We start from the raw sequence: 27,815 nt of genomic DNA, 5'->3' as shown, positions 1-27,815 counted from the left end.
ATGATGGTGATAATAAGTAACAAATAATAAATAATGATATTAATACATAGTAATAAATAATATTAACCAATAAATAATAATAATAATAATAATAATAATAATAATAATAATAATAATAATAACAATAATTCACTTTGCAAGTCGCGGTCATTGAAAAGATTTTTACGTGCAAGAAATTTTGGAGGAGCAGAAAAGTGTATGGGCTGTTTTGGCATTTTAATTATCCAAAAGCCCCTCCTGCATGCTGCCGCCTGTCGTCCCGTCAGTGTTAATGTTTTAATAGCGCATGAACACGCACAGGCCCTGGACGCACACACGTTTTGATTCATAGTCCTCGGCTGCGCTTCACCGCCTCACCGAGTTGCAATATTCATGCCATATTTATCCACGTGAATGACGCTCACTCCCTAGCAGGGAGGAATTAGCGCGGTGAGAATGATCTGTGAGATTGTCATCAAAGCTAGTCCAACTTCTTTTATTTTGATTTTGAGAATCATAATTGTCACCCTGAATTAGGAGATTGTTGTCATGGGAAGGACAAGCTAGAATTTGGCATTTCTCCTTTGGTGTTCCCTGTGGGGCTCTTCTGTCTCCTCCAGCAGTTTTACTGTTTTCATATGAATAATAAAAGGGGTGGGGCATTGTTTTGATGTCACATGCAGGGCGCAGCCAAGAAAGCTCTGCAACCTATTGCTAATGTTCTGGTAGGCCTCTTCCCAAGATCCATGAGCAATTTCAATGTCAAGAATATTGGAGATTGCGAGTACTGGACAGAAATGAAAAATATGAAAAATAGCCGTAATGTGTAGGCCACGTTTGGGCTTGCCGGTCATGAGGCATAGACGAGATTTTTGTCATGCGTAGGAAAACATTCAGTAATTGCAGGAAAATTCATGAGACTCCTTTTAATGGCGCGCTCTTTGCAGCCTCCTCGAACAGTTGTGAGACGAAAGTGCGACGAGAATTGCTGTCGCTTTACAGTCCTTCGTAGAAATCCCTGCATTTCTATTTCAATGTTACCTCTATAAGACGGACATATACGATCTGAGAGCCAAAATGGAGCATAGCAAAGGACACAAAATGCATTCCCGTCATATTCTAGTTTCCTCATAATTCACCGCACGATTGGAATTTCAATGGGGGTGAGGTTGGGGTGGGCTGTTATTATTGATCGGACCGGCGGCAGTGCAATAAATCTGCAACCGCTCGGTACGTCCGAGTAAGAAATGAATCTTTGATACAAATGAGCATCATCGCTTCTCGCCCAGAAACTCCAAATGGAGATCAAATTGAGCGTAATTGCCTTCCTCGGTTCTCCTTCTTCATCTTCGCCGTTACGTCTGCTAAAATGAACCGCTTTAGATAACTCGGCGTGGAGAAACTTTGCAAGTCATCCGCGTGGTCCTGTTTAAAAATTCATTAGAAATTTGCAGCAGTTTATGGCCGGCCTACATGTGATGTGATCTATTATTGCTGTGTCAGCTATCTGTCTAATTAGCGCAAATTGACTGATGATGGGAGGGTTTCAAACATTGATCGATCGGCGTTCCTGCACTCGGACACTTCATTAATGTCATCCGTCCTCTTTCTCACGTCACATTTAATACTTCCACTTGGATGTGTTTGACATCAAATGAATATTAAGTTGATATTTTTATGCATTGTCAAATCCCGTTATTCAAAACATAATCATAATAATCCACCTTAACTTAATTTCTTAAACGTTTTGGTTGTCTTGCTTCATCACACGATAATAATGAAAGAAAAATACAAAGAATTTGGATAACATCTGCCGGGCTCACGTTTCAAACAGGAAATGTCCTTTTCCATTCGTCATCGATTCTTCTTCGCTGGCTAAGATGTCCGTCACCTCCACCTTTTCGGTCGACGGATGGATGAAAAATGGATGGAGTGGATCGGAAGCGGAATTAGCAATGAACACCTGCTACTCCGGGAAACACTCTGCAAAAAAGAGAAGAGGAAATAAGAAAGTGTTTGCTTCACTCATTCGCTGCAATTTCCAGAATTTATTTGGGAATTGAAAAGCATGACATGGAGCGCCATTCCCGAATTTGTTTGGGTTTTCGGTTTTTCTTCCTGCGGGTGCTGATAAAGCACTGGTCAGACCTCTGGCAATGTTTTTCTGTTCCAGGAGGTGGCAGAATTATTATTTTTTTGTCCTTTGTTACAGCTTCAGCTGGTATTAAAGCGCTAATTAAATGAATATGTATGTATTGTATTTTGTACAGCCGCCCCCATTTCAAGCTCAGATAACTCCATACACATAACTTAGGAAGAGAGTCTAAGGTTTCTTATGCTGAATTGAATGTTTATGTAGTCCTAAAACTCAATAATCAGTGGGTTCTGCAATTTGATTGAAAATGACAAAAACCCTGGCACTGTAGTGGACACATTTTTGCACATGCTCCAGCAGTGAATGAGTTAAAGGGGGAAACAATTCCAATCAAATATTTCTCTTTTTTCGAAATACATGTGTGTACATGTTTGAGGACCAATGCTGGAAACATGCAAAGCCGGATAATTATTTTGTAACCAAAACCTGTAAGGCAGGTTTTCAAATGTATTTTTTGTGGGGGGGGGCATTGAAGAAAACGGGGCCCCAACAGTCACCCACCCGTTCCCCCAGGACTTTGATGACCTTAATTCATAAGCAAGCTCACCTGAGCACATGTCGTCCAGTTCTCCCACCTCCTCCTGCACTCTGAGGAGGAGGAGATCCTGCAATATCTCCTGTTGTTGATCCTCCGAGTCGACGCCAAGGAGGTGCAGGTGATGTTCCCGCAATCTCAGCAGCGCCCGACCTACACCGCACAACTTGTCATTTTCATAACGTCCAAAATGTGATCTAGCATTAAACATTTTTTTGTGGAAGGTCCGGCTGGAAAAAAAAATAAGATTTTTTTTTTACTTTGCTAAAACTTAGCATCTTTATCAAAAATGGCTGGAAAAATATGTAAATACTAAAAAAATCATTGACTTTGTGAATCTTTTTGCTGTCGTTTCAATTTTTAAAATCACACACAAAAAAGAACAAATTTGAAGTCAATTAAAAATTGTCACATTTCAGTTTGCGACCACCGGGTGGCATTGTAGGCCTGCAGCTGCACAGGTGTTGTTCGTTTTAAAGGGACTTGTCATGTTTTAGTCAATGTTTTGTTTGCTACTTTGGACCTTTTTGTTCTGCTGACTTGGTTGGTTGATATTTTGTTCCTGCTGCCTTTATTTAATAAAAATGTCTCAATTAAACCTTGGTCCTCCCTCTTGTCTGCACCTTTGGGGTCCACCATCTTGCAAATCATGACAGAAATATCTTTGTTTTTGACAACAACAAAAAAATACCTGATATGGCGTGTTTCATTACGGCCTTGTGGAGCACACCCACGAGGCTAGGATAGCCCTTCTCAATCCACTCCAGTACATCCTGGACCGACCACGACGACACCCGCTTGGACGCTTCCATTGCCATGACCACAGCATCAGCAAAATCTCCCCCCCCCTGCTGACAAAGAGACTCTAAGCTAAGACAGAAAACATCATCATTAAAAATGAGAAGAAAAGAAAACATAACAAGAGGTCACACATCCCCCGCGTTCCTTGTATTGAGATTTAAATGTCATTGCACCTATCCCATCGCTTTTGATCAGTGGCAGGAAGGTATTACATGGTAACATTCGTCAGTAATTATACTGCACACTCTATACTCAAGCAGACAGAATTTTTTACAAAAAACATTCACAACAGTTTTCAGGCTATTATTATTACCATGCGTCACCACAGGCCCGATATTGATTTTGTAGGAGATCCGACTCGAGCAATTTGAGGAAGCAGGGGTGAGAGGTCAGAAAGAAATAAAGATAGGAGTACAGTACGTGCTCCTTGTCAGCACTCTCTCGCAACGGACAACCCAGATTGATTTTGACTATGTTACACTAGAGTTTTAAGGTGCCATTAAGTTTTCCTGTCCTACAGATGATTATCTTTAAACTGCATATTTTTTTCCTATGTCAAGCCAAGAAGGAAACTATTGATTTCACAAGCTTAGCCCAATTTATTTTTAATAACCAGTTTTCAGTTTAAATGACAATCAAATATATCCTAACCGATAATTTTCAGTGTGTGAGGGCAAAAGTGGCTAACATGGGACAACTTGGAGAAACCTAGAATGAAATCCATTGACGTTCTTGGGAGGAAAATGTTATGTTTACTACAACAAATTCTCCTGAGGGAGAGAAAGAAAACTGCTAAATTGTTTATATGACCTTTACAGTGAAATGTAGGAATGTCATTTCATGTGTTAATTAGTGGAGACACCACAGTCACACCGGGCTCATTGGCATACACTGTGAAAATATTTAAGGGCTTTAAACGTCAAGGTGCCGGTGAAGAAAACAAGCTCTACTTTTTCTGTGTTTTAAAGACTGATTGTGCTTTTTACAATTTGACACAGTTCTTGTGCTTCTTGTAACATCTGTTAAATGTAAACATACCTGGATAATGCAGTTATCTGTTGTGATATCGCATGTATTCATACTGGTAATTGTTTGTATAACTTGAGACATGATTATTTTGACTCATTTTCAGAAAGTCAGATAAAGCTCAATTTGCGTCTGTCATTTAACCCGTGAAGTATTTATTTAGCGATGCAATGTCGCCCTCTTGTGGCAAGTCCAGGCTTCTTCAAATGACCACAAATATTTTGCCCCATAATTTTGCACACTTGATTCGTTTTAACAATTGTCGCTGCCGTCAATTAAACATAATATATATTGTATCTTATTCGTGATAGCGTAAAACTGAAGTCGTATTTTTGTTGCTTTCCCAGCGTCACAGGCTCATTAGACGAACATATGTACTACATACATATTTGACAACATTATGTCATGTCGGTGTTGGCAAACCACGCATCGAATTGCATTACTTTTGTTTTATCATTTAAGTCACACTTATGCTAATTTCACAATTTGAAAATAAAACGACACAAAACTAGCGTTTTTTTTATGAATCCGATGATAGCGCTTTCTAACAACATACAGCAACCCAGCAAACGAACCTGGGTGTTGAATTTTGAACATATGAAGCAGCGTTTTGTATTTTATTTTACCTTTTTCCTGGAGTCTGCGCGAGAGAATGTTTTGTAGTTGTTTTAAAACTATGACGACAATTGTGCGTGCGGAAACTTGTCCAGAAGGGTGGGAGGAAACCACCTGGTAGTAATCGCACCCCATCAGGTATGTTCATCTACAATGGGAATTTGCATTTACCTAAAAAGCCCTTTTAAAATAAAATATGTTAAAAATCAACTTTTTTGAGCAATTGCTGAGCTTATGGAATTCCTGCCAACACATCAAGTGTGAATGAATAAATACAAATGGTAGAGGGAGACTATGGATGCCCATCGCAAGGTCCAGGTTGATGGTGACGCCCCTGGTTTGAAAAAAGTCATTTGAAAACCGTAACCGAATTTGAAACCCTACTTTGAAAAACAGCCTGAAGCCTTTTCGTTCAAAAAATATATTCATTTACAGCGTCAATGAAATACGATGAAAATGGTATGCACCAACCTCAAAATACCACTAGACGGCGCTTTCACACAACCCACAACGGAGTCTGTCCTCTGATGAAGAACACCAGCTGGACTTTGCATGACTTTTTTGGGATCACGTGGACCACGGTGGTGGTTTTTGTTGCGGTTGCACTTATTCTCCCTGCTATAGTCCAACCGGCTGTTGTTCCAGCAGCAGGAGGAGGAAAAGCCGTGCACGGTGCGTCCTACCACTGCGTACTTGTGGAGCTGCAACTTTGGTTTTGTGGTCCTGCAGGGTGGAGGATGAGAGCTTGGAGCTGTGACCATTAATTTTTAAGCTTTCTCCCTCCCTCAGATGACAGCTGATGAGGTGAGTGAATCAAGTTTTTCAATCTGGGTCACTACATTAGGTACACCTGCACGTCAGGTTGAGAGGTTGAGGCATCAAACAATAAACAACTTTTGAGCCTCATTTGAATTAAAGTATTCTTCATAAATCAGGATTTTCATCACTCTTCTTGCACAGGTGTACCTGATAAAGTGACCAATGATTGCACAACTCCTCACCAGATCCAATGCAAAAATAATTCACATTTAAAATATGAACAAAATATGTGCTGGCCTGCAAATGTGGGGAAATAATTGGCATTCATTAAAATGTTTTGGGGGGAAATGCAGGGGCGGGGTGGGGGGGGGGGGGGAAACCTCATCTAGGAGATCCCCTGTCATTGATTTATAAAATTCCTTACCCACAAAAAAATAATAAATAAATATATAAATAAACACACTTGCTCTCAGCTGATAATGACATCACAGTTTCTGATGACTGCAGTAACACCCAATCAAGGCTCACCTGTTTGGTCATGTGACATTCACAAATTGTCTGTGATTGGAAAACTCGTGTTATTGTGAACATCACCGAATGTTGAAGCAAATTCACTTGAAAATTTTACGTATGGTGAAAAAAAACAAAACAAAACATGCCCAATAATAATTTAGAATGCTTCTTCTGGCATTTGGGTCATTAAAAACTTAATAGGGTCCTTTCACGGTACTAAAATTAGTTTCATTTCTTGCATGATACAACAACTTGCGACTTTTGTTTTTGCAGAGAATTGTGCTATTTCCGTATTTCATGGTGATTCATTCTTAATTGTCAAACATGCACAATGTTCCAGATAGTAGTGATTCTTTGCTTTCCCACCGTCCTTTAACACACACACACACATATGCACATAGATACATGGGGAATGCAATCACTCATGGAGGGATTGTGTGTGGGGGTGTGTAGAGGGGTTGGGGGGGGGGGGTCATGGACGTATCTCCTAGCAGCCCCAATAGTTTCAGTTCAACTGTCTTTCTGCTTGCCTTAATGAGAAAGTCAGCACTGAGTGCTTAGTCAACCTGTATATCTCTTGCATAACTTCACTTTTACAGGACCGCAATGATGAATATGAGGTGAAAATTGGGTTTTTGAAACTTTTTGTGGGTGTACATGATAGGCACATTTCATGTTGTTAAGTACAGTTTAAAACATGATTAAATTGCATCCTTTCTGGAATGGGTTTTTGAGACTTTTGTGAATGTATATGATGGACACATCTACTATGTTTCATATTGTTATATAAAACCATCTTTTAAACTGTACAATACATGTTTATGAGGATTCATAAAATTAATTCATGCACATGCAAAGGCAAAAACTCCAACATGTCCCTATTTGGTTTCACCCAGTCCAAATATGTTAGCCATCAAATAAAATCCTCACAGACTTTGAAGGACTCCTGGAATTGCCCAACATGTTCTTGAGACCTATTTATGAGTTTACTGGTACGTATTTGAGAGGCCGCCCAAATTTTAGCCAGTAAGTGAAACAGGCTTGGGGAGCTGAATTTCCCTGGTTCAAAATCCCTGTGATGTTGTGGAGACAATTTTTTCAATGCTTTTTCATTTTTAATCAAATGCAACTAAAGTTTGATGAGATCATCAAGCATCCACAACCTCTGAGAGACACACGTGCAGTTCGTCTTTGCCCGTGAAGTAAACCTCTTCAAAATGCATATTACATGCCTTCCTTAAAATTCCAAGAGATTTATTTCTTGAAAGTAAAGACATGGAATGTAAGGACCAGGTTAAGTACACAAATCCGACTCATCCCCTCCTTGATTCTGTTTGCCTTGGAACATCTTTATCTGTATTCTATATGACTTTGTGCGTGTGTGTGCACGTGTGGGTGTGTGTGTGTGCGTGTGTGTGCGTGTGTGCGCGTGTGTGCGTGTGCGTGTGCGTGTGTGTGTGCGTGTGTGTGTGTGTGTATCACAGCTAGGAGATGGAGAACAAGCCCATGTACTTGAGTACCTACGAGGAACGGGAAAATGCTTCCATGTACGAAGACGCCTATGAGGGACATAACTTGTCCAAGCTCAACCTGTGTGATGAAGGTGAGGAGGAAGAGGAGAACTGTCATTTTATTTTGAAAATAAAAAAAACACACTGTGAAAAAAAAAGATTGAGTCAGTTTGCAGTCGGGAATTTTGCAAGAAAATGAACCCTGGCAAAGTGCATCTTAATGCAGAAGTTGCTCTGCTTCCTCTGAGCGTAACATTTTTTTCTGGGTTAATTGAGGCTAAAACGGCATCACTCGAGCTTAGCTTGTCCTAAAATAAAAGCAACACATTTATTCTGTCAGTCATAACACTACTTACTGCTTTACTACAATTTAACACGATGCCTTAGACAAAAAAAGAACTCTCAGGATGAAGTAGCTACGTTAGCATATAATAAGTACAGAATTAGGGGACATTGTAGATCATTAACAGCGAGTTCGGTACATCAGTTGTTTGCAAACTGAACTTGCTTCAATCACAATTAAATAGCAATTATTTTACAGACATTTGTAGTACTAATTCCTTGTTTGTTTTTGTTTTTATTTTTCTGTTTTATTATTTTGAAAATCCACACATATTGCGGCCATCTGTAGTCGTATAAATGTGGCTTAGGCTTCACGTTAGGTTAGCATCCAAAAGCAGTGGGCGGTCTTCGCCGAAACAAATGTCAGTATGAAAGATTATGTTATCATACCGATGCGTATGTGGAAGTGTCGCGGCTCGGAATTGAAGCGGATTTACGTGGGATAGGAGTTGGGAAACAATCTCTATTCGTCAATGGATGCTACAGCTTCATATTCGCTTTGAAAACTTAGCTTGTAGCAGACGTGAACATTCTACCATGACATCCCTGATCCACTGGTGAAAATGAGGCTTTGATCCTCTCTTCTTTCATCTAGAACTGCCTAATGCAACAACGAGGGTCAAAAAGTGCTTAAGATTGAACATTTTCTGTCTTTTGTGTTTTTTGTTTTTGACTTCAGGATGGCGCCGCGAGAGTGGCTGCCTTTACAGCAGCTCCTATATTTTGTTTTTGCTGCTGTGAAATGTAAATTTCTCCACTTCGAGACGAATAATGGCTCATGTAATCTAATGTAATCTTCATTTTGCATACAAAGGCAAGCTTCGCTCTGTCAGTGATGAATCATATTTTCAGTTCCCCATCAATCACATATACAACTCCTTATTTTAAGATGAGCAGGATAGGAAACAATACGTTAGGTGGTGTGAAACCCATATGCTCAACTAAACTACCCTCGGTTAACCTGCAAGCGTTTACATTAGGAGGAAGTAAAGCTGCTTCTGCCTTAAAAGTGAACTTCCTGTTTAAATTTGCATGATGTCAAGTTGTCGTGCCTTCTTCTCGACCTGCTGAGTTGGACATTTTTGCTCCTCTTTACATTCCTATCATGTGGTGTGCGTGCGTGTATAGTCACACGCGCACGTATTTGCAACAGCTGTGTTTGTCTTGCTCCGCATGAGTGTGATCATATGATGGAAGTGTGTGCGCATGTGTGTCTGTGTGTCGGTCATGGTTCAAATGAATTCATGCTGTCGCGAGGTCACGCCCACTATAGGATTGTTATGGTTACAACATCACATGGCAAATGATCAGGGGTGGGCAAAATTCTGCCCCAGGGGGCCACATGTATTTATTTATTTATTTATTTATTTATATGAACAGATGGGTCACTTTTACAGTCACATTCTCTATGTGTATGCACCCACATGGGGTTTGAGAGCTGTAGGATTTATATGCTTTTAAATATTACATTTTGCCAGGCTTGTTAACAACACTCTTCATCGGGGTCTGTCAAATTTAGAAGATGTTTATTATCCTCTGTTCACCTCATCGGACTTTAACTCATTCACTGCCATTCACAAACTAATATGGGAATTGAAAATATGAGGTAGAGCGCTTTGGTTTTTCTTGTTTGGGTGCCGATAAAGCCCTGGTCAGACCTCTGGCAATGTTTTTCCCTTCCACGGGGGTGGGGGTGGAGCAGCATTTGCCGTTTGCGTCTATGTTAGCGCTTTGCTTCAGCCAATACTTATATATTGAATTGTATTTTGGAAAGCTCATTTCAAGCTCATATAACTCCAGACCCATATAATTTAGGAATTAACATTTTTTTCTGATGAAAGAAGAGAGTCTTATGCTGCATTGAAAGTTTATCAGAATCAGAATCAGAATCATCTTTATTGCCAAGTATGTAGTCCTAAAACGCGCAAATATTTTGTGGGTCCTGGAATTCAATTGACAATGACAAAAACCCTGGCACTGGAGTGGACACATTTTTGCACGTCTGGCAATGAATGAGTTAATAACATTTGGCCTTGAGGTGAACATATGTACAACATGCAAAATGACCACATATTGTTTTTATTGAACACATGGCCCCAACCTTTGTTAAATTTGTTCCAAGAAGAAACTAATCTGGTATTTTTACTCTGTAAAGCATTCTTGACCGCAGACATGACCACAAACTGTGTCGCGTTGTGGAAGCCAAAATGTCTCATCGTGTTGACTATTTGCTGTTAGCCATTGGCACTAAACGCTTTGGATTGATTGTAGTTTTGCCCCCCTCATCCCATCAGGGTCTGGAAAACGACGCAGGAAACAGGATCCGTGTTGCTCTCAGTTCACCTCTTTGGCAGCCATCAAATACGCCATCGTGTCTCTCTACATACTTGTGCTGCTGACCATCTTAGGACTGTGCCTGGCAGGTATGGATACTTTTCCTTCTTGTTATTGCAAAGTTTAAAAAGCCAGAGGTGTTATGCTTTTATGGTGAAATTGGCCTATATTTTTAAAAGTTGCAGTAAAAGCAAGGTGCATTGGTATATTTTTGTTTTAGTTCAGATTTTCATTTGTGTATTATTTTTGAATAATTGAGTGGTCTAGCAAAGTTTGTATTAATTTTAACTCATTCACTGCCGGTCGATGGGAAAAAAATGTTTCCACTCCAGTGCCGGGGTTTTTGTCATTTTCACTCAAATTGCCGGACCCACAGAATATTAAGTTTTAGGAGTACATCAACATTCAATACAGCGTTACAAACCTTTTATCACAAAAAAAAATGTTAATTCCTAAGTTATATGGGTCTGGAGTTATCTGATTTGGAAATGGGGACGGGTGTACAAAATCAATACAGACATTGATTTATATAGCGCTTGAACAACAGGTGAAGCTGTAACAAAGCGCTAACTTGGACAAAAGGCAAATGCTGCCCCCTTGTGGAAAGGGAAAAAAACATTACAAGAGGTCTGACCAGTGCTTTATCGGCACCCCCGAAGCAAGAAAAAACAACGCCCCCTGGTCCTACGTCACACTTTTCAATTCGTGAATACATTTGGTAATGGCAGCGAATGAGTAAAACATTTTTTTCAGTTACTTAACATTAAATAGACATTTTTATTAATTTCAAAATACAATGATGGTTCTTGAATTTATTACATGGTTTTCAAATTCTAAAAAAAAAACATCAGAATATATTTGTAAATCAATCCATAAATGACGAATATACATGGAAGTGCAATGTCAATAGAAAGAAGTGACAATATGTCCGATCATAAAGAATCAACCACTGGAAACTGAAGAGTTTAATATCAGAAGACATCCTACTGTGGTGCTACATAATATATCATAAATATATATGCACTGTGGGATCTGTTATGGTTTTCCTTCCCTCCCAGAGAAGGCTTCAATTTCTTTTTCTTTTTTTTCTTTTTTTGCATATGTTCGTGATGAATACGTTAGCACATGGAAATAGTTTCATGTCCATCTCAAATTTCTTTGCACATGACCTCAGAAGATGATTCTGCCTCGCAATGAAGGACACACTCATGAGCCCATACGAGGCGTGTGAATGTAATGGAGGGGAGGGCTGTGGGGGTGCGTGATGTGAAACTCATTTCCGTGTTATTGTAGCTGCGTTCCGTACGTTAGCGTGGAGAACACTCATAGGATAATATGCTAACAACAATGAGAGCGAAGGTTGCGCTTCAAAAGCGGGGCCAAGTTTTGGAATGTGAACCCCATTCGCCACCCAACAAGTTCTGTCTCAGTAACTGTACGTTATGTAAGCAAAATTCTACTCCTTTTGAATCAAATTCCTCAAGGATGTGTTTAACTCACTCACTGCCAGACATCTGCAAAAATGTGTCCACTCCAGTGCCAGGGTTTTTGTCATTGTAACTCCAATTTCAGAATCCACAGAATATTGAGTTTTAGGACTACATCAACATTCAATGCAGCTTAAGAAACCTAGGACCAGGGGTGTCAAAGACATTTTTTGCCGCTGGCCACAGTGTGGTTATGGGTTCCTCTCGAGGGCTGTTATGAATTTGGGTAAGCCATTAGAATGTTTAATCCCCTCCACATATTACATATAGAGTGCACAACAAATTAACAAATAACTAGTTTTCAAATCAGAAGTCAAGAATAATGACTGTTATTGTGATCTACATCCAAAAATGTGACATTTTGGTTAGGATTTTAGCAAGCATCATGGCATTTCAAAAGTTGATTTGCTTTCGCGGGCCGAAAAAAATGATGTGGCTGGCCGGATTTGGCCCCTTGGCCTTGACTTTGACACCTCTGCCTTAGACTCTCTTTTTTTCATCAGAAAAAAGAGTTAATTCCTACATTATATGGGTTTGGAGTTATGTGCTTGAAATGAGGGTGGCTATACCTAATACAATGCAATACATATATATTGGTTTATATATACGTATATATTGGTTTATATAGCGCTTAAACAACAGCTGAACCTGGAACAAAGCGCTAACATGGGAAAAAAAGGGAATGCTACCCCCTTGTGGAAGGGAAAAACATTGCCAGAGGTCTGACCAGGGCTTTATCGGCACCCAAACAAGAAAAACAAAACCCGAACAAATGCTGTCATATTTTCAATTCCTGAATAAATTCCCCTTTCAAATTGCTGCTGTGGACTGCAAATTTCCCCATTGTGGGACGAATAAAGGTTTTGTGATTCTGAATTCGTGAATGGCAGTGAATGAGTTAAGGTCCTTTACTTTTCTATCAATCACCTTCAAGTACCCCACTTCCGACTGTAGGCGTCCCAATACTTAATTTTGAAAAATACTGCATTGTTCTTTGTGTGAGAAATCATGTTGAGGAATGTTTCACAGGGAAATATTTGAGTTCCATTTGTTTTGTCAGAATCAGAAAGCCTTTAATAGTCCCACAATGGGGAAATTTGTCTACACTTGTTTTGTAAATACTCCTTCATATCATTCCCGCTTTCTGTACATTATGATTCTGTATGTTAATTTGGGTGAACACCCTTGGAAATACCCTGGCAGGGTGCCTTTACTGCCTCGTAGCCAGATATTGTGTGTGCGTGTGTGCGGGTGCGACTTTATGACTTTTCACCTTGAGCGAGGGGCCTCTTTCCAAATGTTGTTAGGAGACGAGGGAAGACAAGACGACGGAGACATTGCGGACAAAGTGTGTGTGCGTGTGTGTGTGCGTGTGTATGTGTGTGTGTATGTGTGTGCCAGTGAAAGTATTTTCTTATTTAGGACCTTTAAATGAGCTGCCTGAAGAACAAGCAATCAAAGCAGCGTTTTGTTTGCCAAGTGGCTTCAGCATTGCTCCCTCAGGGCCCCCCTCTACATCCATGCTCATGTACAAAAATGCCCATGTCTGTTTGCCAGAAGCCCCCCTACTCCCTCTTCATCCCAAACTTTGGCTTTGGATTAAATTCTCACTTGACTCATTACTCACTATAGCAGACCCCCCCCACCCCACCCACACCACCCTGAAATTGGCCCCTTCTCAACATGTCATTTTAAAGAGATAAGCGTTGTGATGATGGCGAGCAGGCAGGCATGCCAAAATAGCAATGAGCTTTGATTAAAAATCCAACCCCAACAAACCGATTTGTCCTTTACTCCCTGTTGTAAAATGATCAGTTCGACATTAATTTGACCAGCATAGCGTATGCCCAATTATGGTCATTTGGATAGCACAGGCTAGAAATGGCAAGTAAATGCTTTTTACTCCACAAGGTAATCAAAAATTGTAATTTACCGTATTTGATTCAGCTAATTTATGGGGATACTGGATGTGTACCACACCACATCATAATCATCCTTGGGATCCTTTCTGAGATCTCCGACCATCAGGCGTTTGCTGATTTTGCTTTGAAAGGGAGGAAAATTGCTCCGATTTGACAGCTGTTCTCAAGTGACTTTAAAGCACGAAAGCATCTATCTGCATTGTACTGATTTGATTAGTGGACACGCGTGCCCACATGCGCGCCGCACACGTGACACATCTTTTACCAATTCTTTTACCAAAGCGAGCCACTTTGAAGTCTGAAAACCGGACGACAGAAGACACATAAGCGGGCAGTGATGTAAACCAGATGTGAAAAAAGTGCAAGAGGTCAAACGTGACGTGAGTGCTGATTATGATGTGGGTGCCTGGCGACGTTTCCTATCATTTAATTCACCGAATCCATTCGGGATATTTCTTTGACCATATCAACTAAAAGTAAATCTATATATGACAAGAGGATTGAATTGGATGAGCCTTTATTAGTGTCGCAGTGCAGTACATATCACAGCAGCAAAGTGATGGAAATAAGAGAAAAGGAAAGGACGAAGTGAGAATATAAAACCTACAGTCATGTGTGCCGAGTTCTCCGTTCAGTGTCTGGAGAACGTCCAAAGGTTCCGCAGTGGGAATGCTGCATAAGTGGAAGATACGCACGCAATGGCACGCACATGTATGCACATCGCATTGAGAAGGGTGGTGGGGAGGGGGTGGGGGGGTGTAAGGGCCGTAAAAACATGGTAGATTAGCAAAAAACTGAAAGGAAAAAGCAAACAACAGGGCTTTGTGGTGGTGTGGCCTCTTTAGAGTGCCTTATTGTCTGCTGTGAGTGTGCACACAGTACAGAGATGATGGTGTATGAGCAGTTTTTTTTTTAAATGGGTGGAACCTCTGATTAAAGAATTGAAGGGGACTTTGACGTAGCATGCCTGCTCGAGAGTGCTTCATTATTGTGGTGTAGAAAAGACGTGTTAACTCATTCACTGGCAGACAAATTATCCACGCCAGTGCCAGGGTTTTTGTCATTGTCACTTGAATTCCAGGACCCACAGGATATTGAGTTTCAGGACTACATAAACATTAAATGCAGCGTAAGAAACATTAGACTTTTTTTCTTTCATCAGAAAAAAAGAGTTAATTTTATGGGTCTGGAGTTATCTGAGCTTCAAATTGGGGCAGCTGTACAACATCCAATCCAAAACGTACATATTGTTTTGTACTGTATAGTGCTTTAACAACAGCTGAAGGTGGAACAAAGACCTAACATGGAAAAAATGGAAATGCTGCCCCCTTGTGGAAGGGAAAATCGCCAGAGGTCTGGCCAGCGATTTATCGGCACACCAGCAAGAAAAACCAAAACCCAGAACAAATTCAAGAATGGCAGTAAAATAGTGAAGATCAAATATTAAAAGTTTGTAGAGTCGAATAAACGCTTTATTTTGTAATAAAAGCTTTATTTTGCAGAATCACATTAAAAATGTGTATTTCATTTTTTTTATTAATGCATGAAAATGGGAAGACGTTATACTTGGTGTCACCATAAGAATAGCGCTTGCACGGTCACGCTACATGCAAAACTCCCACATATGCTGCAGTTTACCTGCCGGTTGCTAATGTTGCAGTCAAGCCTTAGCCAAGCGGCCAAGCCACTCTTCATTTTAATCGAAGCAAGCTGTGCTGTTCATTCGGCTATCAAAGCGCCACAAACTGTTTGCTCTCTTTGTTTTGACTTGTGGTTTCATGCTAAAAATAGTTGAAAGCCAAAATATGCCATATATGCAACGGAATAATACAGCACAAAAGTATTTGCTCCTTAGCTGTTGTCTGATCGGCAAACTGTGATTCGTACCTAAAATTGGGATACGAAATAAAGAAATACACGACAAGCTATAAGAGAGTTGAAGTCGCAGCTCAGTAACCATGGATGCTGATCCGGCGGGCGTTGCTCTGGCGGGCGTTTGTTTGAATGCGCCATGTTGGGGGGTCGTCAGGATTCAATAATCCCTAAATTTTCTTTACATTTTGAGCAACTCCAGCACGGAACTCGTGATGTGTCCAAGGGCAATCACATTGCAAACATATCAGAGGCATATCAGCGACATGTTTTTTTTTCATTCAAAGTGTATCATGGACGCTAAAATAATGGATTGGATTGGATTAGCCTTTATTATTTATATTTCACAGCAGCAAAGTAATGAAAGGAAGAGGAAAGGAAAGGAAGACGTAGTAAAACAATCCAGGAGCTGCTGCAAAGGCAGCCACTCTCGCGGAGCCATCTTGAAGTGAAAACAACAACAAAAAAGTAAATAAATAATATAACAACACAAGGATAGAGACTGTCATTCAACCTATGCACCCTCTTTGTCGTATGAAGCAGTTCTAGACGAAGGGGGAGAGGATTAAAGTGTCCTTTTCACCAGTGGCTCAGGGACATCTTGGTGAAATGTGCATGTCTGCTACAAGCTAAATGTTGAAAGCAAACACAAAAGTGTAGCATCCGTTCACGAAAAGAGACTGTTTCACATCTCCTGCAACACGTAAATCCGCTTCAATTCTAAGCCGCGACAGTTCCACATATGCACAGGCTGTGACTGATCAATTTTCTACTGCAGTTTTGCTGTTGAAATGTGACATAGGAGGTGGAAACACGCCAGGCCGTAAATCATGGGAATCCCTGAGCCAAAAGTGACGCGCTGGAGCAGCAGCTGTCCTTTTGCTTCGGTGAACGATTTTCTTCCTACCAATATGACATCAACACAGTTCTCTTGTGTTTTTGTGGGAATTCGAAAGCAACCGCGAGCCTAACGTCTTCAATGAATTCTAATGTCTACATAGAAAACATGCTGAGAACTATGTTGCGGTGTAGCTCGTTAGCTCTGCGTACACCCTGCATTTGGATAGGCCAATAGCCTTCTGAATTTAGAGTGCCTTGTTGTCACGTTGGGAAATCACATGGCAATAGTCCATTAGAATTTATTCCAGTTTTTAAGCAGACATTTTTTTTGTCGCTCAAACTTATCTTGTTGGTCCTTGAAAGGGTCGCTTATTTCAACATTGTGGGGACTTTAATGTACTGTGCATGGCATTGTATTAGTGTGTGTGTGTGTGTGTGTGTGTGTGTGTGTGTGTGTGTGTGTGTGTGTGTGTGTGTGTGTGTGTGTGTGTGTGTGTGTGTGTGTGTGTGTGTGTGTGTGTGCGTGTGTGTGTGTGTGCGTGTGTGCGTGCGTGCATGCGTGCGTGCGTGTGCGTTTGTGTGTGTCCATGTGTGTGTTGCAACACATACAGGCCATGATTTAGCAATTAGTCATCCCAGTCTGGGGTCATTTGAAGTAAATCTAAAACGCATAATGAACTGCAATTCATTTATTGGAAGCCAACCTCCACGCAAATCTCTGTCCTTTTAATAACTTGTCTGTGCATCGAAATACTTGCACAGGACATGATTTAAGAGGCCACAGCAGAGTACAAGAAGAAGAAAAGTTAATTGTTGCGCAAATTGGAGTGGCTGCAGCTAAATCAACACACAGAAAGCAATTTTTGGCCCTGTTTTTGAGCAGCTTTGACATAGAACTACTGTCCTGCTCTGACCATACAGTATCTGATCGAACCATGTCAGTTCCCGGAACTACAATTCCAAGTATCCTGGAGCTTTAGGTGGAAATTCACAAACAAATGAGATCGCTGTGAATCAAGCACAACATCTGCTTTGCATTACATGATCCCAGCTGAGTGATAGATGTTGACGGATTCCCTTGAATTTGGGGACTTTTACGTGGTTGCCGAGAGATGTTCACCAACAACAACTGTGTTGCGTTTTATTTCCTCCCTGCAGTGTCTCGCTCCCAGGCATGGACGCAACGGCAGCAGGTGCTGATGGAGAACGTCACTCACATGTCGGAACGCTCACGGCTGCTCCAGCAGACACTGGACGAGACATCGGATCGGGCTGACCTCTTGGAGAACATCTGGAAGCTGGAGAATCTCTTCCAGAACCACAGCGATTGGCTGCATAAGCTGGAGATTCTCATCAAGGTGCTTTTTTTGGTGACATCTTGTACATATCCTTGTTTCTAGAGACACTGGGGTACAGCCCCAATTTAGATATCGCACTTGAAAACAAATTGGATGGAATGAAAACAATGTTCTCAAGTTTCTCTTTGTGGGAGCACAGAACCTCATCATTTCCTTTTGGATCCTCCCAGAGCCTTGAGGTTGAGCTGAGAACCATGCAAGCTCACTCCCTCCATTCCGAAGGCTACCTGGTGCATCTAGACGAACGTCTGTCATCATTTAGCAGCTCCACCGGCAGGAACCTGACTGGGTTGATCGCTGAAGTGGCCCGTACCTCCACCGGTCTCCATGACCAGAACCTAATCCTCATGTTAGAGAATTTGATTCTAGTATGGCGGCCATGACGTCTCCATATCATATACGCTGATGACCATGTGTGTGTTTTTAAAAGGGAGACTTCAAGTCAGGTTACCGGGTTAAGGGACAAGCTGGAGGAGGTCAACTGGACAGTGGGAGCTGTCAATCACACCATCAGCAATGACATCAATATTCATCATTTCAAAATACACGATCTGCAGGTACGAAGGCACAAAAAATAACTGTGTCAATGCATTGACAATACAATACAATACAATACATATTGATTTATATAGAGCTTCAACAACAGCTGAAGCTGTGACAAAGCGTTGAACATGGACAGCTATCATATACAGGAAATAAAGCAGTCACAAAGAAAGCACAGGGGAGTGAAACCGAGATTTTATTTGTCTCCCAATGGAGAAATTTACATTTCACAGCAACAAAAACAAAATACAGGAGCTGCTGTAAAGGCAGCCACTCTCGCGGTGCCATCTTGAGGTCAAAAAATGACAATAACAGGTAAAATAATATTCATCATATTCACCAGAGAAGCTTTTTCAAATTCGCCACAGATGTATTTTAGTGCTCCAAGTTGCCTGTAACAAATGTACTTTATTTTCCGGTGTATAAAGCGTACCCAAAAGCCCTAATTTTCTTCAAAAGAAGACCCTGCGCCTTATATGTGAAGTAACATTGAGCCACAACATGTCTTGCAACTACTATCAGCGGCCACCGACTCCATTTCCCCCGTAGAATACACCATTCTTTGAGGGTGTGCATTTTATACACCGGTAGTCAATCAATCTGTATCTTTACTGCAGTTTAAATGTTAGTTGATGTCTATAACTTGCAACAATTGTTTATCCCCCCCTCTTCCCCCCACCCCCCATAGATTCAGATCAGCAACATCACAGAGGACACATCCAGTCTGTGGGTGACGCACTTCCACACAGAAGCGCAACTAAGAAACGAAATGGAACTCTTGAACACCCTCACCGAGGATCTGCGTCTCAGGGACTGGGAGCGCTCCTTCGCTCTGAAAAATATCAGCTTCATAGAAGGTTCGATGGAGCTCCTCGGTCCTTGTTAAATTTCTCTCAAGTTAACCACTAATTGTCTCTGTGAAAGTTTTTGTAGAAGTCGTTAGGTGCTTTTCCACATTGCAACAATGAGGCGCTCTAAAAAAAAACACACACACACAAAGCCCAGGTTTATGTGCTGACTGCCAAGTCATAATTTTTCCCCCTTTGCTTTCCGCATTCTGTCCTTGGCGTTCATGGACCAATAACGAGGCGCTCAAAAGACGCCACTCACACAGCTCAAAGCCGTGGTTCACACGTTGGCTATCAAGCCAGATTTTTTTTGTGTGTCTTCTCTCTAAGATACGTATGCACTCACAGTAGACATGGAGGCGCTATTTACTACTTAATAGTTTTGTTTTTGTTTTGTTTTTTTTGTGCATGTTTTCAGCAATTCTCTTCAAACATGTGTGTTGCATTTCAAAATAAATCTCAGATTTTACTTCGCGGGGTTTTTAAACAGGGGGTTTTGTGCATGAATATTCTCCTGCTTTGTCATACATGAAAAAAACCACTTTATAGGACCCTTCCTCGTAAATCTCATTTCTGGGTGGAGAAGCTGTCCAGAGCCAGGAGATGTTTTCTTAGTGACTCGTGACTTAGTGACTTCTCGCATGTCAACTTTCGGACTTATGTGGAATAACTTTTTTTGGTGTGACTGTCACTGTGTTAGGTAACCAAATGGCTTCCCCGGCGCAACGTGAGAAAAGGCAATTGTGGCATTATTAACTCATTCACTGCCAGACCTGTAGAAAAGTGTCCTCTCTAGTGCCAGGGTTATTGTCATTGTCATTCTTATTCCAGGACCCACCGAATATTGAGTTTGTGAACAACATAAACATTCAATGGCGTGAAAGAAACCTTATACTATCTTATTTCATCAGAAAAAAATCGTTAATTCCTAATTTATAGGGGTCTGGAGTTATATGAGCTTGAAATGTGGGTCGATGTCCAAAATACAATACAATACATACATATTGGTTTATATCGCGCTTTAACAACAGCTGAAGCTGGAACAAAGTGCTGACGTGGATAAGAGGCAAATGCTGCACCTTGTGGAAGGTAAAAACATTGCCAGAGGTCTGGCCAGCGTTTTATCGGCACCCATGCAAGAAAAAACAAAACCCGACTAATTTGTGAATGGCAGTGAATGAGTTAAATTACTAAGGGAAGAATTACACATCACTGGGGTCCCTAATAAATGATATTTGTCATCGTCATTTTGTAGGACCTCCAGGACCAAAAGGAGAGAAGGGTGACACTGGGCCATTGGGGCACACCGGCGCTCCTGGATTAACCGGTTTAAGAGGTTAGATTTATGTGGAGAAAAAAAAGTCTTGGTACTCAAAATATAAATGATGAGGGAGGTTTGTGTTGATTTCTTGTGGTTCTTTCTGTTCCTCCAGACAATAAAAAGGACAACAATGAAGAAAAATGAAAACATATAATCGGGTTTCAATTTTACAAAGCCCATGTTGTTGAATCCGCCAGCAAAACCATGAAAAGTATTTGGACTTCCTCGACAAACTCTGCTATGATGCAACCCATCTGCAGATATTTTGCTGTGTGTAAAACATGGGGAAAAATGCACTCAAAATATGGATACTTCTTCCACGCTTGTGTAAGCTCACAGTCGTACAGGAGTGGTCCATCGATGAAAAGGTTTCTTCAACCGTCATCTGTACTTCTTTGACGGTGTCGGACGTTTCGGTCCTAATCCGAAAAGCTTCGTCAGCGAACTAAAATTTAACAAGCAGAGATCTGGCACCGCCACCTCTGAACATTAGGGATGTATACAGTATATAGGGCCAGAAATACCAGCAAAATATTCGTTCGCTGACAAAGCTTTTCGGATGAGGAGTGAAACGGCCGACACCTTCAAAGAAGTCAACATGACGGCTGAAGATACCTCTTCCACTTCAAACCTCTAGACTGAGGAATTTTCTAATTCCGTTTTAGACTCAAGAACGGGTCCACATTCATCGTTGCAGACATTATCAGAATCAGATTCATTGTGTTTTAGAATAATACTGAATTACAACCGTATTTAGAATTTCTCTAAGGCAACTGCCTTTTTGGGGCTAACCTTTCAAAGAAAAGCTACGAGTTGCTTGCGAAAACCCAGATTGACCTTCAAGTGTGTTTTCACACTAAAGGATTGTGACTCGAGTGGCATCAAAGTCGCCGCTGCTCTTTTAGCCCAACACAGCTGCTCAGCTGGCGTCGTCACGCTGTCTTACGGTAAAGGTGACGCCAGCGCACACAATTACATGGTAGAAAAATACGATTTAGTACTTTGGGGTAATTGTGTGAAATAAAAGCAGTCATCCATCTTTGTCTCATTGGAGGTAATCCCACTGTGTGTGGGGGGGGGGGGGCATGTGAAAGCTTATTTGGCAGCAGAGTCACATGATGTCGCAATTTATATCAGAATTGGTAAAATGGTACTCTGCCAATGCACACTTAAAGACCCGCGCAATATTTATTGATGCAAAACAAAAAAAAAGATGAAGACGAGAACAAACCGTAAAGTCCATAAAGTTCGATTCAAATTTTGGTCGCTGCAAGAGCGCTAAGGATTTTACGCGATGCTTCATAATCAGTTTTGTGCTCTCAACCTGAGCCAAAACAAATCGAGTCTATTAATGCCGATAGATGTCTGTGACTCGTTGCTGAGGAGCAGTCACAACATGAGACATGTGTTCCTCATTAACATGTTAGCTCAGCGCAGCTCTAGCGTACTTACTGTAAACACATGCACACACATACACGCTCATTATAGTGGGGACATTTTATTGGGAGTAGAATGATGGAGAGAGGGGGTTAAGGGGGCAACGATATCGCTGTTTTTCTCCATTTTTTTGGGGCCGTGTTAATCTTTGGAGCATTTATGCGGCGATGTCGTCCATCAATGATGTCATGGTGGAGCACAGGGAAAGCTGGGAATGAACCAGATCAATTTGCGAGAACATGTTGAACAGTCGTGCGTGTCGAAGTTTTGTGGGAGAGCAGTTTGGGGTGGGAGGCGGGGGGCGGGGGGGTTCCTTGTTCTGTTCCCAGAGCAAAACAAATGGTCCATGAAGATCGACTTGGAAGAACACAATGCCCAAGCAGGGATTTCCGTCGGTTTAATTGAAAAACTATGCACGTGTTACAGGGCAATTAGACAAGTACACAAACGATGTAGAATATTTTTTCATATGTGCTGTTGACTGGGCTTTGCTCGGTGGTGGACCCCAAAATGCAGGCAGGAAGGAGGAGCAGGGTGTATTTGACAAATTATTATTAAATAAAGTCAGCAGGAACAAAATTTCAAACAACAAAGTCATCGGGACAGAAAGGTCCAAAGTAGCAAACAAAACCATGAGGAAAACATGACAAGACGAAACAAACAGGGTTAAACAAACAATGACCCAACACTGAATGGTCCTTTTAACGGCCACTGATTAAAACGACCATCACCTGTACAGCTGCAGGCGGGGCACTACAGTGCCACCTGTTGGTCACAAACCAACGCATGACACCTGTGGCCAAAGTTGCTAAATGGGCTGTAACTATTCCCACCATTAAAAAAACAGATGAAAAATTGTTTGAGCAATATATGTGGTGAAAGCATCGGGTGTCCGTTACATCTCACACATCCATAGCACCACAACGAGGCACTCCAAAATAGCCACACCAACATAAAGCCCCCAGTCCATAATGCTGGCCCTGTTCCGTGTCACCAATTATTTTTCCTTCCTTGTGCTTCTGCCTTTCTCATCATGGTTTGTGAATACTCACAGCTGACAACGAGGCACTCTAATACCAGCTTTCCAATGGACTCGCAGACGTTTTGTTCGAAGATTATACTCTATGGACTCTATGTGTTTATGTCTCTTTAATTTATTCCTTATTCGTTTTTCTTCACTGCACTTCTGTTTATGTATCTCGCAATCCAGCTAGCTATCTAGCAAGCTATCTACCTAGCTAGCTAGCTATTTGCTATCTATTTTCAATCTATTGGCTATTTAGCTAGCTATTTTTTAGCTATATAGCGATCTAGCTATCTAGCTATTAGCTATGTCCTTGAGAGTTTTGAAAGGTGCTTATAAATACTATGTATTATTATTAGCTAGCTTTCTATCTATTTGAGTTACTTCCTGGTTGAGTGAACGCTGGCGCGTGTGGCTGCCACTGCTCACCCACAGAAAAACGTATCCCGTGACTGTAAAGTGACCGTGACAGTTTTGAAAGGCGCTTATAAATGAGACGTATTATGATTATTATTTAAGGCTTATCTGGAGAAAAGGGTATCCAGGGACTTCGTGGTATCAAAGGATCCAGTGGCGACGGTGGCACTCAAGGAGAAAAGGGAGATATCGGAGCTCTCGGTCCAAAAGGTGGGTAAAAGGCAAATATGGGCCCAAAAGATGTCGAGAGAGACACATTGAAACGGTCAGTTAGTTAACAGTAACAATATGTCTTGTTGACAGTAAAATTAGGCAGGTGTGCAGTCAGAAGCGTTGTTTGAGAGTAACCGCGCTGGAGTCATTGATTGAGCTTAGTCAACAACAACGTTGTCTCATTGACGACTTGATGTAGAAGATATCAAATGAATATTTTCCAACCTGATTCAGATGTGACACCGATTGGCTATCTCGGAACGGCGTGTGTGTCACGCCGCAGATGTCTGTAATGTAAAAATAAAACCAAATTAAAGCCCATCGTCGAAAGAAAGACAAAAAAAAACAGAACTCACTGGTGAAAACGAGCAACAAATGGCACCCCGACAGATTTGAAGGTCATCCCTGCGGTTTTTTTGGATCACAAGTCTGTTCTGTAAGCAAACACGATGGTTTTGCTTTTCAAGGTGCCAATGGAGGCTGAAACCACAAATAAGAGGAAATTTCATTTACGACCGTTTCACACTAGGCAGGCTGGTGGCCTCTGACCAGTTTAATTCAGGAAATAAACTGCACCATAGATGACTCAAATATCCATGCAGTGTAACGCTGTCAACTGTGATGTTTCACCAGTCAAACAAGTTGGAAGTCTGCGGGGCAGGGAGGGTTGAATTCTACCAAAAACCAGATGACGCCTTCCAATGTCTGCTCGTGTTTTGTCAACAGGGGAACGAGGAGAACGAGGGATGAAAGGAGACAAGGGTGACAGAGGAGAAAAAACAGGTGACTATTTATTTATTTATTTATTTATTTGTGATTGACCGAATTTAGATAATGCAAATAGCAACAAAACAGCAAAATAATTCAGTCATGGGATTTAAATTTGAATCTTGGGTTTTTTATGCTGCATTGAATGTTTATGTAGTCCTAAAACTCGATATTCTCTGGGTCCTGGAATTTGAGTGAAAATGACAAAAACCCTGGCACTGGACTGGATGCATTTTTACACGTCCGGCAATGAAAGATTTTTGTATATGGAAATTTGAACAGTGTTTGTGTTTTGTTTTTTTGGATTGAGGTCATGTTGGATTTCTTCCAAGAGATTAAGCTAATATGTACATTTTCATTTTGATGTGTTTTTAATGCTCCCTTCACTTCTGATAATATGCAGCAATGTGAATGTTTTGATTTCAGTTGTCAGATCCGCCGGATTGAAACCAGACTCAGATGGATCGTATTGATTATTACATCAAAGTCGTTTTGGAAAAGTAAAAAAAAAAAAACGTTCTTTTCATGTGTAAGGTTGAAACCAAGCCACATTTCATTTAACAATTGCCGTCGTACACAAATGTCCCACACATGGGCGATTCACCCAATTCCTGACATATCTCATTTTTTTGTCTTCTCAGTGGAAGAAATGTTGGTACGATTGGTGAACGGGTCAGGACCCCACGAGGGCCGTGTGGAGGTCTTCCATGAGCAACGCTGGGGAACGGTGTGCGATGATGTGTGGGACAAGAACGATGGCAACGTCGTGTGCAGGATGTTGGGGTACCGAGGTGCCGCCGAGGTTCACAAGACGGGACGCTTCGGACAAGGTAATGGCGGGGAAAACGGGTTATTGTATTTGGTATCTGGTCTCATCTTTATTGGCCAAGTATGTACAATAAATGAGAAATTTGTCTCCGGTAGAACACGCTGCATTAGTATCTGTTCCGCAGGGTTGTGCAAAATTACGAAAAGGCACGATACAGTTATATTTTGGTAACTGTTGAGAGAGTTTATGGCTAGGGGGAAGAAGCTGTTTAAATGACCACTGGATTTGGTGCGCATGGATCAGTAGCGCCTGCCTGAGGGGATTCGCCGGAAAAGTTGGTGTGCAGGGTGTTGAGGGTCCAGTAGGATTTTCCACACTCTTGTCTTGATTCATTGGACATGCAGTGTGCAAGTCCAATGATTTTTTTTTCTCCGTCCTAACTCTCCGTTGAAGTTGGCAAAACACACGGATGTGCATGCTGATGCTATGTTGTGTAAATGTGTTTTCTTCATGGCTCTGTTCCGGTGTAGGCAGCGGTCTAATCTGGATGGACGATGTAGCGTGCGATGGCTCTGAAGCTGCGATCCACGAGTGCAAGTTTTCTGGTTGGGGCAAAACCAACTGCGGTCATGTGGAAGACGCTGGCGTCACGTGCCTCGGTTAATGAAACTTTAAACGCCTCATACCTGATTCATTCCTTCAGTCCCTGGTCCTGGGTATGTTGTCGTTGAATTTGCTGTTGAGGCAAATGGACCCGGTTTGGTCGAGAAGATGGACATAGAGACTTTCAAATGAGAGACTATTTTGGAAACGAACCTCCATTTTGGTGCAACTGATGCCGTTTCTAAAGACTTCTGATTTACTGGTCACCACAATTTTGTACCGTATTATGAAGACCCTATTGAAAGAGGTTCCTTTCTTATAGTTATTGTCGTCATCAGTGTTATCATGGCATGTCGGTTATTCAACATTTACTGGAACTGCTACAGTGACTTAGAAACACCCCAAATATTTCATCGTGCATCTTTTGATTTGTACGTCTACTACTAAATGCTGCATATGCACTCTTGACATCATAGATATGTTTAAACAGGTGAGATCGTCTCTCTCTGGCTTGGTCGCTTGATTGGCAGCTCAAAGGTGCAATTTTTGTAAGAATATTTCCATGTGTGACACACGTGGAAACATGTGATCTTGTAACCCCCCCTAAAAAAATTTGGGGTAATACAATAATATTTTAATACAATCATAAACCAATTTCCCTGAGGCGTCCCAAGTAAAAATCAGATGAACATATGAACATAAATATTACAATGGGAAATAACTTGGAGAAATAGTAATGGAAAAAAACTACAATTATTGTACAGTACTCTACTCAATTAGTATTTTGGGGTTCATTTTATGTCAAGAATACTGAGAGTAAAGCTGCTCCCCGCAAATGTTACGGCTGAACCCCAACTTCAGCATGCTGCAATCGATGCATATGTTTATGGTTCATTTTTAATATCATGCTATTAATAAGTGACTATGCCTTCAAAATATAGTCTACAATCCACTATCCTGTTATTTTTTTTTCCAATGTTGGGTTTATTTTTCATGCAATGACAGTTTTATGGCGTCAGGCAGATTACAAACTCCCGTATGAGAGATCCTGTATTTTGTTTTTCTACTTTCATTCCTTTCATAACTTTGCTGCTGTGAAATGTAAATTTCTCCACCGCGAGACTAATAAAGGCAAATCCAATCCAATCCAACTAAATGTTGCTCACTGAAATAATTTGCCTGATGTCATAAATTCCCTCATCAATTTTTTAAATGTACAGCACCGGGGCAGCAGTATTTAATTTTCCAATAAAAGAAAAATATGAAACTGCCACAAAAAATATCTCATCGTTTTTGTAGCAGCAGATGGGTTTCGAAGGCCCGTAAGACATGAACCATTTTTTGCAGATCATTTTGCTGATTTTCCAAAGTTATTTATTATTTATTATTTATTATTTATTATTTATTATTTATTATTTTTCAGAGGTGTGAGCAGGTATGCAAAGGGACACATGAGTTTGTTATTTTACCCACTTGTGATCATGTTGTTTAACTTAACTCATCTTCGTGTTAACAAGCGCACCACAGCATGTGCCTTGGTAGACCGCAAAACATGAGCTCATTTCCCCTGTAGGGGGAATAAAAGAAGAATGGTGAGGAAAGATGAGAGAGCAACAGTCGTCTCCATCCAGTGGCTTTTGTCACATTCCTGCTCTTTGGCTTCAAAGGAAGAGTTCTGTCCAGGTCAAAGCTCACAGGACGGGGGGCAAACTGTGCTGTGTGAAGCAGAGGAAAACCTGGAGGTCAACGCTATTCCCTGGTATGCAGCAGACAAATGTATTCATATAAACACCACAATGTTCTTATTGTGCTGACAAGTTGAG

General features: G+C 41.1%; 3 protein-coding genes across 4 annotated transcripts in view; 1 reads left to right on the top strand and 2 right to left on the bottom strand.

The window, feature by feature from the left end:
- Positions 1-1,942, bottom strand: part of LOC148883758 (exostosin-1) — a 59,358-nt gene extending 57,416 nt beyond the window's left edge. For both annotated transcript variants that reach the window (XM_089022223.1, XM_089022224.1), the window contains exon 1: positions 1,803-1,942. The gene's annotated coding sequence lies outside the window, so the exon portion shown is untranslated. The remainder of the gene's footprint in view (positions 1-1,802) is intronic.
- LOC148883757 (sterile alpha motif domain-containing protein 12-like) lies at positions 446-5,211 on the bottom strand. Its single transcript, XM_089022225.1, has 4 exons — positions 5,123-5,211; positions 3,361-3,539; positions 2,682-2,822; positions 446-1,962 (listed from the first exon to the last, which is right to left on the bottom strand). The coding sequence occupies exons 2-4, from the start codon at positions 3,485-3,487 to the stop codon at positions 1,946-1,948; spliced, it is 285 nt and encodes a 94-aa protein (XP_088878351.1). The 5' UTR covers positions 3,488-3,539; positions 5,123-5,211; the 3' UTR covers positions 446-1,945.
- Positions 5,212-5,717: 506 nt separating this feature from the next.
- scara5 (scavenger receptor class A, member 5 (putative)) lies at positions 5,718-26,945 on the top strand. Its single transcript, XM_089022317.1, has 12 exons — positions 5,718-5,915; positions 7,868-7,986; positions 10,531-10,659; positions 17,850-18,049; positions 18,220-18,398; positions 18,480-18,606; positions 19,281-19,449; positions 20,696-20,776; positions 23,742-23,849; positions 24,579-24,635; positions 25,262-25,450; positions 25,920-26,945. Exons 2-12 carry the CDS (start codon positions 7,875-7,877, stop codon positions 26,051-26,053), a joined length of 1,485 nt encoding a protein of 494 aa, XP_088878443.1. The 5' UTR covers positions 5,718-5,915; positions 7,868-7,874; the 3' UTR covers positions 26,054-26,945.
- The last annotated feature ends 870 nt before the right edge of the window (positions 26,946-27,815 follow it).

The sequence above is a fragment of the Hippocampus bargibanti genome, linkage group LG19 (assembly GCF_051943395.1).
Source record: "Hippocampus bargibanti isolate YZ-2025 linkage group LG19, ASM5194339v1, whole genome shotgun sequence".
NCBI classification, from domain to species: Eukaryota; Metazoa; Chordata; class Actinopteri; order Syngnathiformes; family Syngnathidae; genus Hippocampus; species Hippocampus bargibanti.
Note: the sequence above shows the minus strand (reverse complement) of the source record. Positions and strands in the feature narration are given on the sequence as shown.